Below are 13,537 nucleotides of genomic sequence, written 5' to 3'. Positions count from 1 at the left end.
CTTTTTCTGTTTTGTTTTGTTTTTTAATATTGGGTCTTGAACTCAGGAGCACCTGAGCCATATCCCCAGCTCTATTTGTATTTTATTTAGAGACAGAGTCTCACTGAGTTGCTTAGTGCCTAGGTGTTACTGATGCTAGCTTTGAATTTACAATCCTCCTGACTCAGCCTCCTGAGCTGCTGGGATTATAGGTGTGTGCCACCACTCCCAGACCATAATGAGTTTCTTGATGCATACGAAACACCAGAATGGCCAAAATATTAAACTGAAATTATCAAAGTTTGTAAAAATATGGAATAAGCAGAGCTTTCATACATTGCTTTTAGAGAGTGTGAGTTTGAAAACTATGGTCCAGTTGTCTTAAGGGTAAACACATGCATACCCAGTAACCTGGTAAATCTCACTATTTCTTGATCTGGGTGATGGTTTCATAAATATGTTCATTTTGAAAAATAAATATATATTTCAATCAGAAATTTACCTTAAAATTGTGTGTATCAATACAAAAATATAGAATACTATGTTCTAGCATAGACATAAGTACATGAAGTACTAGATTTACCTTCCAAAGGGCTTAAAACACTTGGGTATCTAGAAAGTTAGGGTGGGTCCTAATATTTTTAGAATAATTTGTATTTTTCTGAGGACAGACAAGGATCAGTGCCTTCTGGGTGACAACTGCTTTTATCTTTCTAATGTGAAACTTTGGCCTGTGGCCTCCATAAGTAAACTTGCCGCAGTCTGGCTGGGCACAAAATAACCGAGAGCCTCCACAAAGCCTTGTAGGTTCAAATAGCAACTCTTTATTCCCGAACTCTCACCAGCACTCTACACACACTTCCCGGGAACACACTCCCTCCACTGGGCTCCCCACGCCAAATCCCCCGGATTAGGGCAGCAGGATCAGCCCTAATCCCGGAGCAGGGTCACCTTTCAACCATTCCCTCTAGCAAAATGCCAGGCGTCATTCCGACTAAACTGTGGCTCTCAACATAAACTCACCAGTTAATCTTTCTGCTTTGACCAATGGTGACCTGTGTACAGAGGTTCAATGAAAGGGTCAGAAGCCAAAATGCTCTATTTGTATCTAGTAAATAAATTATGTCATAAAGATAACTCCAATATTAAATAAAACTAACTTGGCCACCTTGTTTTGTTAAAACCATTTCTACATAATGAAAAGGGTTCTGCAACAAAAGGGAGTTCTAAAGAAAATATAAATATTTTTAATACCAATTTTTTTCCCTTGTTTACTTCTTTGAAAGCCATCTTCTAAATGTTATTAAATTGGATATGAGATGTTTCATCACATAAAATAGATCAAATGTTCAGAGCAATTAAATAGCAATGAGATACAACCAAAATAAGCATGGTTACTATATGTAGTTCCAATGCATTAATAAAGCAATTAGAATTAATTCCCAAAATTGTTCCCTTTTCACTGAATAAAAATTATAATGAAATAGCAAAAGTAACAACAAAAATGAGGGTTTCTGACATTCCATAACATGCTACCTTGGGTTTGAGGAAATTCTCACATATTTCTGGTTGAAGTGTTAATTGCCATAACTTATTTGGAAAGTAATTCTAGAAAGAAATGTTAAAATGTAAAAGGTAAATACACCTTGACTAAACAAAACAATTTCAGAGAATCAGTAACACAGAAATAAAAAACCACTATATCCAGGGATTATCTATCTATAAATAGGCAAGCATGTACAAAAAAGCAGAAGTGAGCTCTGCAGAGAATGATGGAACAAATCAGGAGCTGGCCAGCCCAACTGTTGCATACCCATAAAGAAGGATGGATTCAGTAATAATAGTATTATGTAGTTTTTATCAAGTAGTCATTGTAGTATGCTAGGCGCCATTTATTTGTATGAACTCATTCAATCCTTGTAAAAACAATATGGTATAGTAATATTATCATTTCTATTTCATGGATGATGAAATTAAGATACAGGCAGATCAAATACTTGACCCCCTTGCAGAGCTGGTGTCTGTGAAGTCTGAATTTGAACCAGACAGTCTTACTCTAGAAGGCACACTCTTAACTTCCATGTGGTTCCCTGAATCAATTAAGAAGGGATTTCTCTTATATGTCACTAATATATATTATATATCATTAAATAATGGAAAGGTGGTCATCCCGTTTAAAAAAGAAACACAAAAGCCATAGGAAAAAAATTGATTTTATATCAGAATTGATAAAGGAAGGGGGGAGATGATATTAAGCTTTTTAATGCCTCTTTATTGTTTCAAGTTCTAGAAATCATTGGGATTCATTTGTTTTAAGTGAAGAAAAAGTTAACAAAAACCAGCCTCCACTTTTTTTTTTAAGTTCATTGTGCTTCTTTGAGAATAAAAGGAATGAATGGTTTATTTAATAAGTAGACAAGAAATTAGTAAAACTTGTCCTCTAATTTCTTACTGTGATTTAGGCCCACAGTTCTAACCCGTTGTGGTCATTCTATGTAGCATTTGCTCATTCATGATACAAACATATTGGTACAAAGTGGATCTTTGTAAACATTCATTTCCTTTCCATCAGTTTTGTCTTCTCTTCCTTGTCCTTCCCCCAATCAAATAACCAACACTATGACAAGAGAAGCAGTCTTTATTCTCTTGTTTTTCAACTTGCTTAGGATGAGTTTGGCTGTAGTTACTTTCAGTCATGGCCACTCAGTGCCTCTTTCAAATAGAATGATCTCCAGATATAATTTACTGGTATTTCCCCTTGACTGTGGTGTGACTTATGCTCAAAATGAGGGAGGGAGATGTGTCAACAGCCAGTCTGTTAGGAAGGAAAGCATTTCAATAGAACAGGGCCAAGAGTCCTATGCTTGGAATTATGAGCAAGACCATATAAACAGTCTACATTTTTGGAAGGACCTGATAATTTGAAGGCTAATCTATAAATCCTAATAGGATACAGAATGACTTTGTGACATTTCAGCACTATAGAGGTATGAAGCTTTGTGCCTTATCTTAACCAACAAAGGTAGCTAACTTTCATATAAAATTGTCATGTGAAATGTGTATCTGGGTATTTTGAGAATACAGTGAACAGTTTGAAACAGTGTATTTCACAAACACTTCTATTTTTTTTTCAGGTCCCATTTGATATCTCGCTGCCTTCTATATTCAATCTTGAGAGACTTTTCGATCTTGCTAATGGCTGTATTATATCAGGAGGAAGCCTTTTCAACTGGATAGTGTCGATTATTTCATGACCATCCTTTCCAAGGTAACTTTAGAAAGAATCCAATTAGTATTTTTCTTAGTTTGAAATAAGTTTCTGGAACTGTTCTCTTACAACTATCAAGATTATTCTCTTATATAAGCTAGAGTTTTTTTTTATAAACTATAGTGTTGAGGAATGCTTTACATAGCATTTGAATTAAATGACAATGCCAGTTTTATTCAAACTATCTTACAGAGATAGCCAAAGAAAACATGTTTGTGCATGACATAACTATTCTAACATTTGTGGTAGTTTATGTGAGGTTGTCTTTAGACATGTCCATCCAACAAGATAAGATTAAACCAATAGTTCTCAACTGAGAGCAGTTTTCTGCATCGAAGACATTTGACAGTGTCTGGAGACATTCTGGGTTATTATAACTGGAGGAAGAATGGTATTGGCCTCTAGTGGGTAGAGGATATGGGTGCTGCTAAACATCCTCCAATAACTAAGAATTACCCATCCCAAGATGTCAGTGGTGCCAGTGTTGAGAAACCATGTATTAACCCCAACAGGTGGTCAATTCAACTCTGGAAGTTTGTCTATTGGCTTTGGAAAGAACTCTGAAGCCAGTTAGACCTTCCATATTTTATACTTCGGAGAGATCACATCTTAGTGCTCTGACTCTGCAATCACATAGACCTGGGTTTGGATAATAAGTAACTTCACCATTTGCTAGCTAGCTTTGCTACTTTAAAGAATTAACTTAAACTCTCAGGCTTTTGTTTTCTCATCTATAGAATGTGGGGACATTAGCGTCCTTCTCATAGGGCTATTGTATGTATCAAAGTAAGTGATTTGGTGCAATGAGACGCTTAGTATAGTGTCTAATGTAGCAATGTCAGAGTACCGGGAGTGCTGTTTCCCTGCCAAAGTAGAGAAGGACTGAGCATTTCTGACTGTCTAGCATCTAACAATGCTAAACATGAATGCTCTCCAGATGCTGGCCCATAAATGATTACTCATGGCTAAGTAAATAAAGTAAGTAAATCTATTTTTCTAAATCTAAATATAATATATAATAGTATATTGTTCTTTATTCTCAGATTATGAATTTCTTACTTCCTAACGGTGTTAAAAGGATCTTTATTTTTTTTCTTTTTAAATTTTTTTTGTTTATTTTACTTTATTTATTTGGTACCAGAAATTGAATTCAGTGATGCTTAACCTCTAAGCTATATCCCCAATCCTTAAAAATGCCTTTCTTTTATGAAACATTATAATAGTATCTAGTAACTAGCATTTTAAAATGGTCTTAATAATAAAAAGTAAAAAAAAAAGGATCAATCTTAAGTTGGCCCCTAATTTTTTAAATATAGACATCCACAGAATTTCAATATATGTAAGAAACCAAACTAGAATTGTCCTACAGTACTACATAAGTCTTTTTGGCAAGGCATTTAAGGATCAGAAGAATTTGGGCAGTTGAAAAATTGCTATAGAAATTTTCTAGAATTGGGCACTGTAGGAGGGCAGAGGCATACACGTGGAAATGCATTTGGTGCATGTGCAGAGTTCTAGCCTACTACCTAGCCAGTGTATGCAGTTAGCATGGAAAATGAGATGAACTCTAAGGATGGTCTTGAATGGAGACTTGGGGCTGAATCAGTGGTTGATAGGGTGCCATTACAGTTGACTAAGGAGAGGAAAGACAAGTACATGGCACTAGTTGACATTTATAGAAGGGGTTGAGTGAAAGGAATGGCCTCCATGGAGGGTCAACATGGAGAAGAAAAGAAGAAGCTCTTATGGAAAAAGAGAGAGAGAGAGAGAGAGAGAGAGAGAGAGAGAGAGAGAGAGAGAGAGAGGTGTCTCTGCTGGGTTAGAGAACACTTTGAAGGTCTGCATTTCTCAATAGATGAAGTTAAATTTTTTATGCAAAATTTGGCCACCAAGGGCAAGAAAGGTGCTGTAGATTACCTATAAATTTAATATATACATGTAGAAATATAACATGACTAAAACCCAAGGCCATTAATTTCAACCTAATGTTAGCATCCCAAGGGTATATATGCTCATCTTCCATTATTCATCACTATTAAGTTTTGACTAGTTGAATGCTTTACATTTTTTCTTATTTTAATTTTATATACTTATTTATTAATTTTTGTGGTCCTGGGAATTTAATCCAGGAACATATTTCCATTGAGCTATATTCCCAAACTGTTTATTTTTAGTTTACATTAAGGCAAGGTCTCATTAAGTTGCTGAGGGTCTTGCTAAGTTGCTGGACCTGGCCTTAAATGTGGCAATCCTCCTGTCTCAGCTTCCTAAGTCACTGGGTTTACAGGATTCTATCCTGACTGGCACATTTTTCTTTATTGTAACTATTAGGATGCATGTACTATTTTCTAGAGGCCTAGAATAATGCCTGACACTTCATAGAGATCTATGATATAGTATAATACTTGTTCAATGAATGGATGGATGGGTGGATGGAAGAAAATGACCTAGGCCATATGGCAACATGGAGTCTAAAAAAAGGAGGTAAAGGTATGGCAAATAGCTCCACCATCATTACCACTACCACTTTTGCCCACTCTTTCTGGAGCAGTTACCATGCAAAGCACTGTATTAGTAAGTACCTCGTATGCATTATCTCCCTGTATTTTCCCAAGAATTGTGACCATGATGCACAGAGTATTACTGAGGCCATGTTACAGAGGGGGAAACAGACGCATAAAGCCCAGTGATCATGGTCAGTTAAAGATGGAGCCAGGATTTAAATCTTGACCGGAGAATCTGAGTTCTTCATTGCTAAGCCATTCCATGGCTCTGGAAAACTTGTAAGTCAAGGGAGAGTAAGCCATAGCTGAGCCTCAAGTTAAAATTGAAACACCTATTATCCTGCCCTAGAAAGAGACTTTATAAAATGACTTGCAGACCTGAACGAATGCCTCAAGAAACACGATGGTGTAGAGGGAAGCAATGCTATCTAAGCCAATACACGGTTTTCCTCAGGGAAAGGCAGGTCCCTTCCAACTATTGCAGATAATATAACATTTCAGTGTATTTTTTACTTTTTCGCCAATGTCAGTTATTCATAGATGCTGTTATTATTGGGTGTTGTTTTTGTCTCAGAAAAATACTGCCTAAAACTGCAACAGACCCTGAAGTCACAGTTTTCCCATTTTAACATCATTCTACAAAGTCCCCGTCTCTTCTAAAATAGGAGCAACACTCACTAGTTAAAGCTGGAACTTTCTGTGCAAGGTGCTGTGGAAATGATGAACTAGGCTCAAGTACAAACAAAGGGAAAATTCAGAATCTACCAGATGAAAATGTCTTTCGGGGGGTTTCTTTTTTCTTTAAGACCAAATAAGTTTGCAGCTGCTTTTTAAAAATGCAATATACAGTATCTGCAAGTGCTTTATAGCATGTTCACACCTGCAGTGTTTTCTATTTGTTTTAATTATAGCAGAGAATAACAGAAGACAAACTGAAAAGGGGAGGAAAGAAAAGCAAAAAAAAAAAAAAAAATGGAGGAGGGATGCAGGGAAGACAGGGGAAAGTGTGGCTAAGTGATAGGTAATAAAATCCAAGTGCTTCCCACATCTTTCTCCTTATCAATCTCCAAGCAATTGCTTTAGAAATTGACCACCTGCCAGCTATTCAGAGGCTTAAATGCAGTGGTCTCGGTTCACTTCTTGCGGGCAGCTTTACACATTCCCCAGCCCAGCTGACTTGTTCTCCTTCACTGAATTGCAGGGGAGAAAAATGGAACATTTTTGGAATAAAATGGTTCACTTTACAAGAAACTTGGTTTCTGCCTCTGGTTTGCTTGTCCTTCCATTCTTCTTCCAGACAATAGCATTGCAAATCCCTCCAGGTTACTCTGAGTGACTGGGCAGGAGGATGTCCTCCCCCTGAGTTCCTAAAGTACTTCCGGATGCCCTACTCAGTTGACCTCTAACGGTGCCCTTTGGCATAGTTTCGTATTGTTCTACTTTTCATAGCACAGCTTTCTACCCTTAGCTCAAGGGTGTCATAAATATGAGTCTGCCCTACATTCCTTTGACTAGTTCAGATTGAGGCCCAGTACATCATTTTGTCTAATTTAAGAGTGTTCATAAAGGCTGGGAACTTAAGTGAAAAATACATAATGCCCTCAAGGATAGTTTCAATCTGTAATACATACAGATGTTGTTCATTTATTTATTAATATTATCTGTGTGCATAAGTTTGAAAAAAGTCCCTAACTATGGTTTAGAGAGTAAACAGTGAGCTCAAAAGTCTACTGCGTAATTACTCTGCCATTTTCTCAGGTTTGAAATGCTTGTTGTGGACCCCCTTGTGTGTAAAAATGTCACTGATGCATTGAGTATAATAGCAAAAATAAAATTTAAAAACCTACTAAATATCCCTCAGATGGAGAATAAATAAATTAGCCATAGTCATAGTCATACAGGAAAATATTATCCTGAAGTTATAATGAGTGATAGAATACTAAGCTTCTGCAAATAAATTAAAGAGATGTGTATCAATCTGGATTCTCTTCACAAGCAGGTTGAGCAAGAGAACAAAATTAAGGGTTGCAAAAGGATACATAGGAAGATAGCATTTATATAAAGTGTAAAGCAGGCAAAGTAACACAATACAGTATTTATGAATGTGTGCATATATCCTCAAAACGTATTTTAAACACAAGTTAATGTTTGACACCAAATTCAGGTTGTGATCACCTGTTGGATGAATAAGGGAAACAAGCTCTAGGAAGAATGCCCAAGAGGTTTCACTTGGGTTTGAAAATTTCTCTTTCTTAAGCTGGGTGGGTTGTTTTTTTTTTTTATTTTTTGTATTTTGTCTACTTTTTTTGCATTCATGGTATATTTCATAAATTAAAAACAAATATCTTCCTCATTTTGTTGACTTTGTACAGTTATTGGCTCATAAATCAGTAAACATCTCTTAAATGAGAAATATGATTCAGTTCTCATTATATGACTGCATCTGAATGGTTCACATCTGGTTCCATTATTTGGGTTTATAATGACAACTAATAATCATTTTGAAACTGATATCAGACTATATACATATGCCCAATTTTAGAACACTCAATCTATGCATATATTAATTTTTAATATAAGATAGTACAGGCATACTAAATGTTTAATTAAATTGAGGCAGATTCCTTGCAAAATTCCTATCAATTATAACTTTTCTCATTATACTTAATACATTATTTGATCTTCCAAAATTATACACATGCAGATTGTTTTACAAGACTGCCTGTTATGTAAGATGAGGTTCACGTATAAAATCCACCTACCATCTATAATTTTAACATGTTAAAAATTACATTAGTAAGTTTCTCTTTATCGAATATTCATTTTCTGTTTTTGCTTTCTACTTCAATGGAGACTTATAGAGTTGCAACTTTGACACTAAAATTTCCATGGCAACAGATATTTTTTGTCATAAACACAGGCATGATTAAAAGGAAGGCTTTAGTGACAGCAGTTTTCTTCATGATTAAATTAATTAGTTAAAAAACTGGGTTAAGAGGCATAGGAATTTCATTACTAAGAAGTATGTTTTCAACTAGAACTTTGGAAACAATACAAAATTTAATTGCAAGTGAATTGCACTTGCCCCTGTTTGATATTTAAGGTAACATTTATACATTTTGTGTTCAACAGCTTAGAGTGGAACAAATCTAAAACCAGATTCTGTCCAAGGCCAAACAGCCTTGAACCCCTCCCTTTAAATTGTCCATGATGTGAAAACTCAGTATATTTCTAAGTAATTGAGAGATTTCTAAGTAGTTTCATAACTTTCCTAATTTAATTCTCTCCCACAAGATTCGAAAGAATTTCTTGGCCTGATTTCTCATCATTATAAAAGTGATTCAGAATTAATGTAGAGAATTTGTAAAGTATAGAAAGGTACAAAGTAGAAAATTTACCCAGAAGTCCACCAATGTTAACATTTAAATATATTTCCAATAGCGTGTCTAATTATCTTCCCCATTATCCAGGAAAAAAACAAACAAACAGTGTTCAAACAATGTTCAGACTCAAGATTTGAAGCAACTATCCACATTCCCTGAGTGTATCATAGAAACTTACTGGCTAGGAAAATGCTCCAGTTGGGAGTGTTTAGACCTGGGGGTTTGGATGAAATGCAGTTAGAATAATCAGGATGTAATTAGATCCAAAGGAATTGTCCAGAATTCTTTTCCCTAGTAATAAAGTATATGGTAATGATCCATAGAAGGGGGAAAAAAATCAAATCTCCATTTCGTCCTTTGGAGACCGGTCATTTAATCTCTCTTTCATAGATACATTAGTGTCTCCCTGACAAACTAAGCTCATTCATTCAAGCCTACATTTGTTCATTTGATACACTTTGTTCATTTAATAGATTTTATTCATTACTCCATTTTTGCTTCTTGGTGAAAATGTTCCTTCTCTCTCTTTTTATTTAAAAAATATTTTCCAAATGCCCACTCTGTGCCAGGGACTGCACACATGAGGAAGGGGTACTCAGGCAGCCCCTTCCTTTGAGAGCTTGCATCCCATTCCCAATCCTGGGCATATGAAATCAGTATATTGAAGAGACAGCTGCACTCCCATGTTCATTGCCTCATTGTTCATGACAGCCAGGATGTAGAATCCACCAAAGTGTCCATCAACTGATGAATAAAGAAAGAACAATGAGGTACATATCGACAATGGAATGCTATTCAGCCCTTAAAAAGCAGAAACTTCTATCACATGTGACAATGTGGGAAGAGGTGGAGGACATTGTTAAGTGAAATAAGCCAGACATAGAAAGACAGCCACCGCACAGTCTCACTTGTATGTGGAATCTAAAAAAGTTGAACACGTAGAAGTGAGTAGACTGTTGGTACCAGGATTAGGGAAGGGAGGTGGTAGAAGATAGGTTGGTGAAAGCATACAAAATTTCAGTTTGGCTGGAAGAATAAGTTCAAGAGAAATATTGTGTTCTAGCACTATGGTGACCACAGTTAATCACAATGTATTGTCATTTTGAAAATTGTTCGTAGATTTTAAGTGTTCTCACCACAAAAACAAAGAATGTGAGATAATACATATATTAGTTAGCTTAAATTTGCCATTCCACCATGTATACATGTTTCAAAACACCATGTCATACATGTTATAATTTTTATTAATATAATTTTTATTCGTTAATTAATTTTTTTTTAAAGCTCACATTCCACACTCAGCCCAGGCATCTCCTCTGCTTAGAGCCTGTCTTCACCGTATCTTCTGGTGCCTCCACGAAACACTCATGCTTTTTTCTTATCATGCTTATTGTATATCTGTCCCCTCCTTGAGGTGAGGCAACAAAGTAGGCAGATTTCAAGGAAATAAAAAACTTTTTCTTTCCATTTTGTATAGAACTTTCTCATTAAATTTAGTTTTGCCTTTTTTTGACTACTACTAAAATTGAACAGTTTTCAAATTTTTTACTGGACCATTGCAGTTTTTTTTCCTATTTTAATTCCTTTTCAGGACCTGAGCTCAAATTTTTACTTGTATGATCACCTTTTTCTTATTGATTTCCAAGATCCCTTGATAGCAACGATATTGACCCTTTTTACATATTTTCTGAATTTAAGATTCTTATTTACTTCTTGGTTTTTGTTTATAGTTCAATGGTTCTTATTTTCAACATTGTAGTAGTCAAATCTGGACCATTTAGCTTTTTATAATCAGACATACTCAAAAAGAGAGTCAAAGGTAGCTTAGAAGTATGTATTTAATGCAAGGACAGGATTAAGTGAAAGCAGATAAAAAAAAATTAGGCAAAGAAAACAAATAATGATAGGAAAGTAAGATGGGCCAGGAGTTGCCTTGATTTTATTTTATTTTTTTTAAAAAGATGCCATTGCATGTTTGCACTCATTAAGAGTGGCTGTCTGCTCTCCTGTAGCACATGTTGACAAGTAAATCTAATGTACAAGATCAATGGTGGTGCAAGGGAGAAACTGGGGGCATACTTAGAAGATACAATGATATTCCTAATTCTGATGCTAATCCATCCCCTCCAAAAAAGTTTTTCCTCTGAATCCTTATGAGAACACATTGTAAATAAACTGTATCTTTAGCAGCAGCCTACAGGGAAATGCAACACATCTCATAGGTCATTTCAAGAATTGCAGACTAATTTTTCAAGGATTTGTTCATTGTTTTAACTTTGTGAAACAATATCCATTTCTGATTAATTATTTTAAAATAATCAGGGAGGCATGTAGCAAAGGAAGGATGTCAAGGAAAAGAATGTTTTGTATTGATCTTAAAAGCAGTTTTATTTTTATATGAAGGAAAACACTTCCCAGTGGCCTTTTACTTAGAGCAATTTCACTGGTCAAAAATACTTTTCAGATATGTTTGGGGTAGCGTGGAAAAACACACCAAACAGCTATTTGTCAAGACTTCAAAGGCTGATACTTTGAACTGCTCAAAGTAAGTTGGTTGATCAGTCCTGACACTGCATTCAGAATGAACACAATATACAACTAGTGTTGCTGCAACCCCTGTAACCACAGAGTTCTGCTTGAAGTGCCAGAAGTCAAATTCAAAGCAGAAGGAAGAGATGATTCTGCAGGAGTTTGGAATAATTGGAAAAACTGGTGCATGTTTTTGGATTTCTGATTGAGGGAAAAATAATTTTTTGACATGATAATATTTTTAGCCAATTTGGGATTATAATTTTTATAGAGTAATAGATTCATAAATTTAAAGAGACCAGAGAAGTTATTCAGTTTGTTTCTCTATCACAGTTTAAATCCCCTGTAAATTTTCTCCCTCATGATACAACCAGTCTAAACTTGAATAGCAGAGTAGCATGATGTTTAAGAGAGACAGCTCTGACATGCCACCCACATGAACTTGGGCAAGTTTCTTTTCTAAACTTCAGTTTTCTTGTTTGTAAGTTTGGGACAGATAAAGTGCCTAGAACAGTGGCTGGCATACACTGGAAACTCGCTAGCACTTACCTCTTCTGATCATTAAATTCTTATATTATTACATATGCCTTCCAGGGAAAGTCATTTCTACCTAGAAAAAGCAGAGGGTTTTGTTTTGTTGGTTTTTTTTTTTTTTAAATTTAGTAATGGTAAGAGTTGTCTCCTGGTAATAACAGAATGACTTTTATAGAACTACCATGTGCCAATAACAATTTTGAACTCTGGATCAAAAAACAGTACAAATAATTATAAAATCAGACCTAAAATAATTGTTTAAGGCTGAATATTGATCGTTACATTTAAAAAATACATTTATTTATTTTTTAGTTGTAGTTGGACACAATACCTTTATTTATTTAATTTTATGTGGTGCTGAGGATCGTGAACCTAGGGCCTCACAAGTGCTAGGGGAGCACTCTACTGTTTAGCCACAACCCCAGCTCCAATCATTCCTTTCTTAAAAGTGCTGAAAAAAAAAATAAATCAACCTAAAAGTCTAGATGACTTACACTCAGCTTACATTCAACCATATCACTGATTATATTAGGTATAAATGTACCGAAACTTCTAACTAAAAACAGAGATGTTATGTATTTTAAATAGAAGACACTAACATCTTGAAAATAAAAGGAAGAGGTGTATTTTAAAACATGAATACTTCCAGAAATGAAATGAGACATTTTGTAATGACAAAAGCATTAATTCATTAAGACAAGATAATCTTAAGTGTGTTGGTCTAATGATAAAATATTATTTTCTAAACTTCTGTTCAGTAATTCCCTTTAAGGAGATCTTTGTCTTGATTGGGATGATGCTTTGGTAAGTATATTGGAGCAGGTGGTCTCTTGAGCCACAGATATGGGATATTTTTGATAGTTTACAGAAGTAGGTAAAATTATTTGAGATAAGGAGATAGAGTTGCCAGTGTTCCCAGTTTGTTCAGAACTGAGATATTTCTTTGAAAATGTAACTTAACAGTGCGAAAACCAGGACTCCAAAAACTGGGACAGTTTCAGGCAAACCAAGACCATTACTCATCCTGCAAAGAGAAGAATCCATTTGCCTTGGAAATAGAAGAATAAAAGAATAAAGAGAGAAGAAAACAGTGGCTATTGAATATCCAGGGGATGATAAGAGATTGTACAGTGGATGAAATGGCCCCTTCCAGTGATCCTTTGAACCTTAAGAAATATTACTAAACACATAAAAAGATAGTTCTAAAGTGTGTGTTTATGTTTGGGAAGCTAGTGATGAAGTAAAATGGGTTAAAAATAGTATGCATCACTGACATGGTATTTGTGGGGCAAGGACAATGAGAATGTTATCTTTGGGTATTTGTAGAAATGTTGGTATGC

General features: G+C 35.3%; 1 protein-coding gene across 3 annotated transcripts in view; it reads left to right on the top strand.

Annotated features, from left to right (window-relative positions):
• Positions 1-13,537, top strand: part of Cfap54 (cilia and flagella associated protein 54) — a 295,409-nt gene that overhangs the window by 280,447 nt on the left and 1,425 nt on the right. For all 3 annotated transcript variants that reach the window (XM_046419397.2, XM_046419399.2, XM_058571287.1), the window contains one exon: positions 3,114-3,247. In XM_046419397.2, coding sequence (XP_046275353.2) covers positions 3,114-3,233 — 120 coding nt within the window. In that variant the 3' untranslated portion in view covers positions 3,234-3,247. The remainder of the gene's footprint in view (positions 1-3,113; positions 3,248-13,537) is intronic.

Source organism: Marmota monax, unplaced genomic scaffold, assembly GCF_021218885.2.
Source record: "Marmota monax isolate L192 unplaced genomic scaffold, Marmota_monax_Labrador192_F-V1.1 WCK01_AAM20220418_F8-fsc00036, whole genome shotgun sequence".
Lineage (NCBI taxonomy): Eukaryota > Metazoa > Chordata > Mammalia > Rodentia > Sciuridae > Marmota > Marmota monax.
This window is presented reverse-complemented; position numbering and strand designations above follow the sequence as displayed.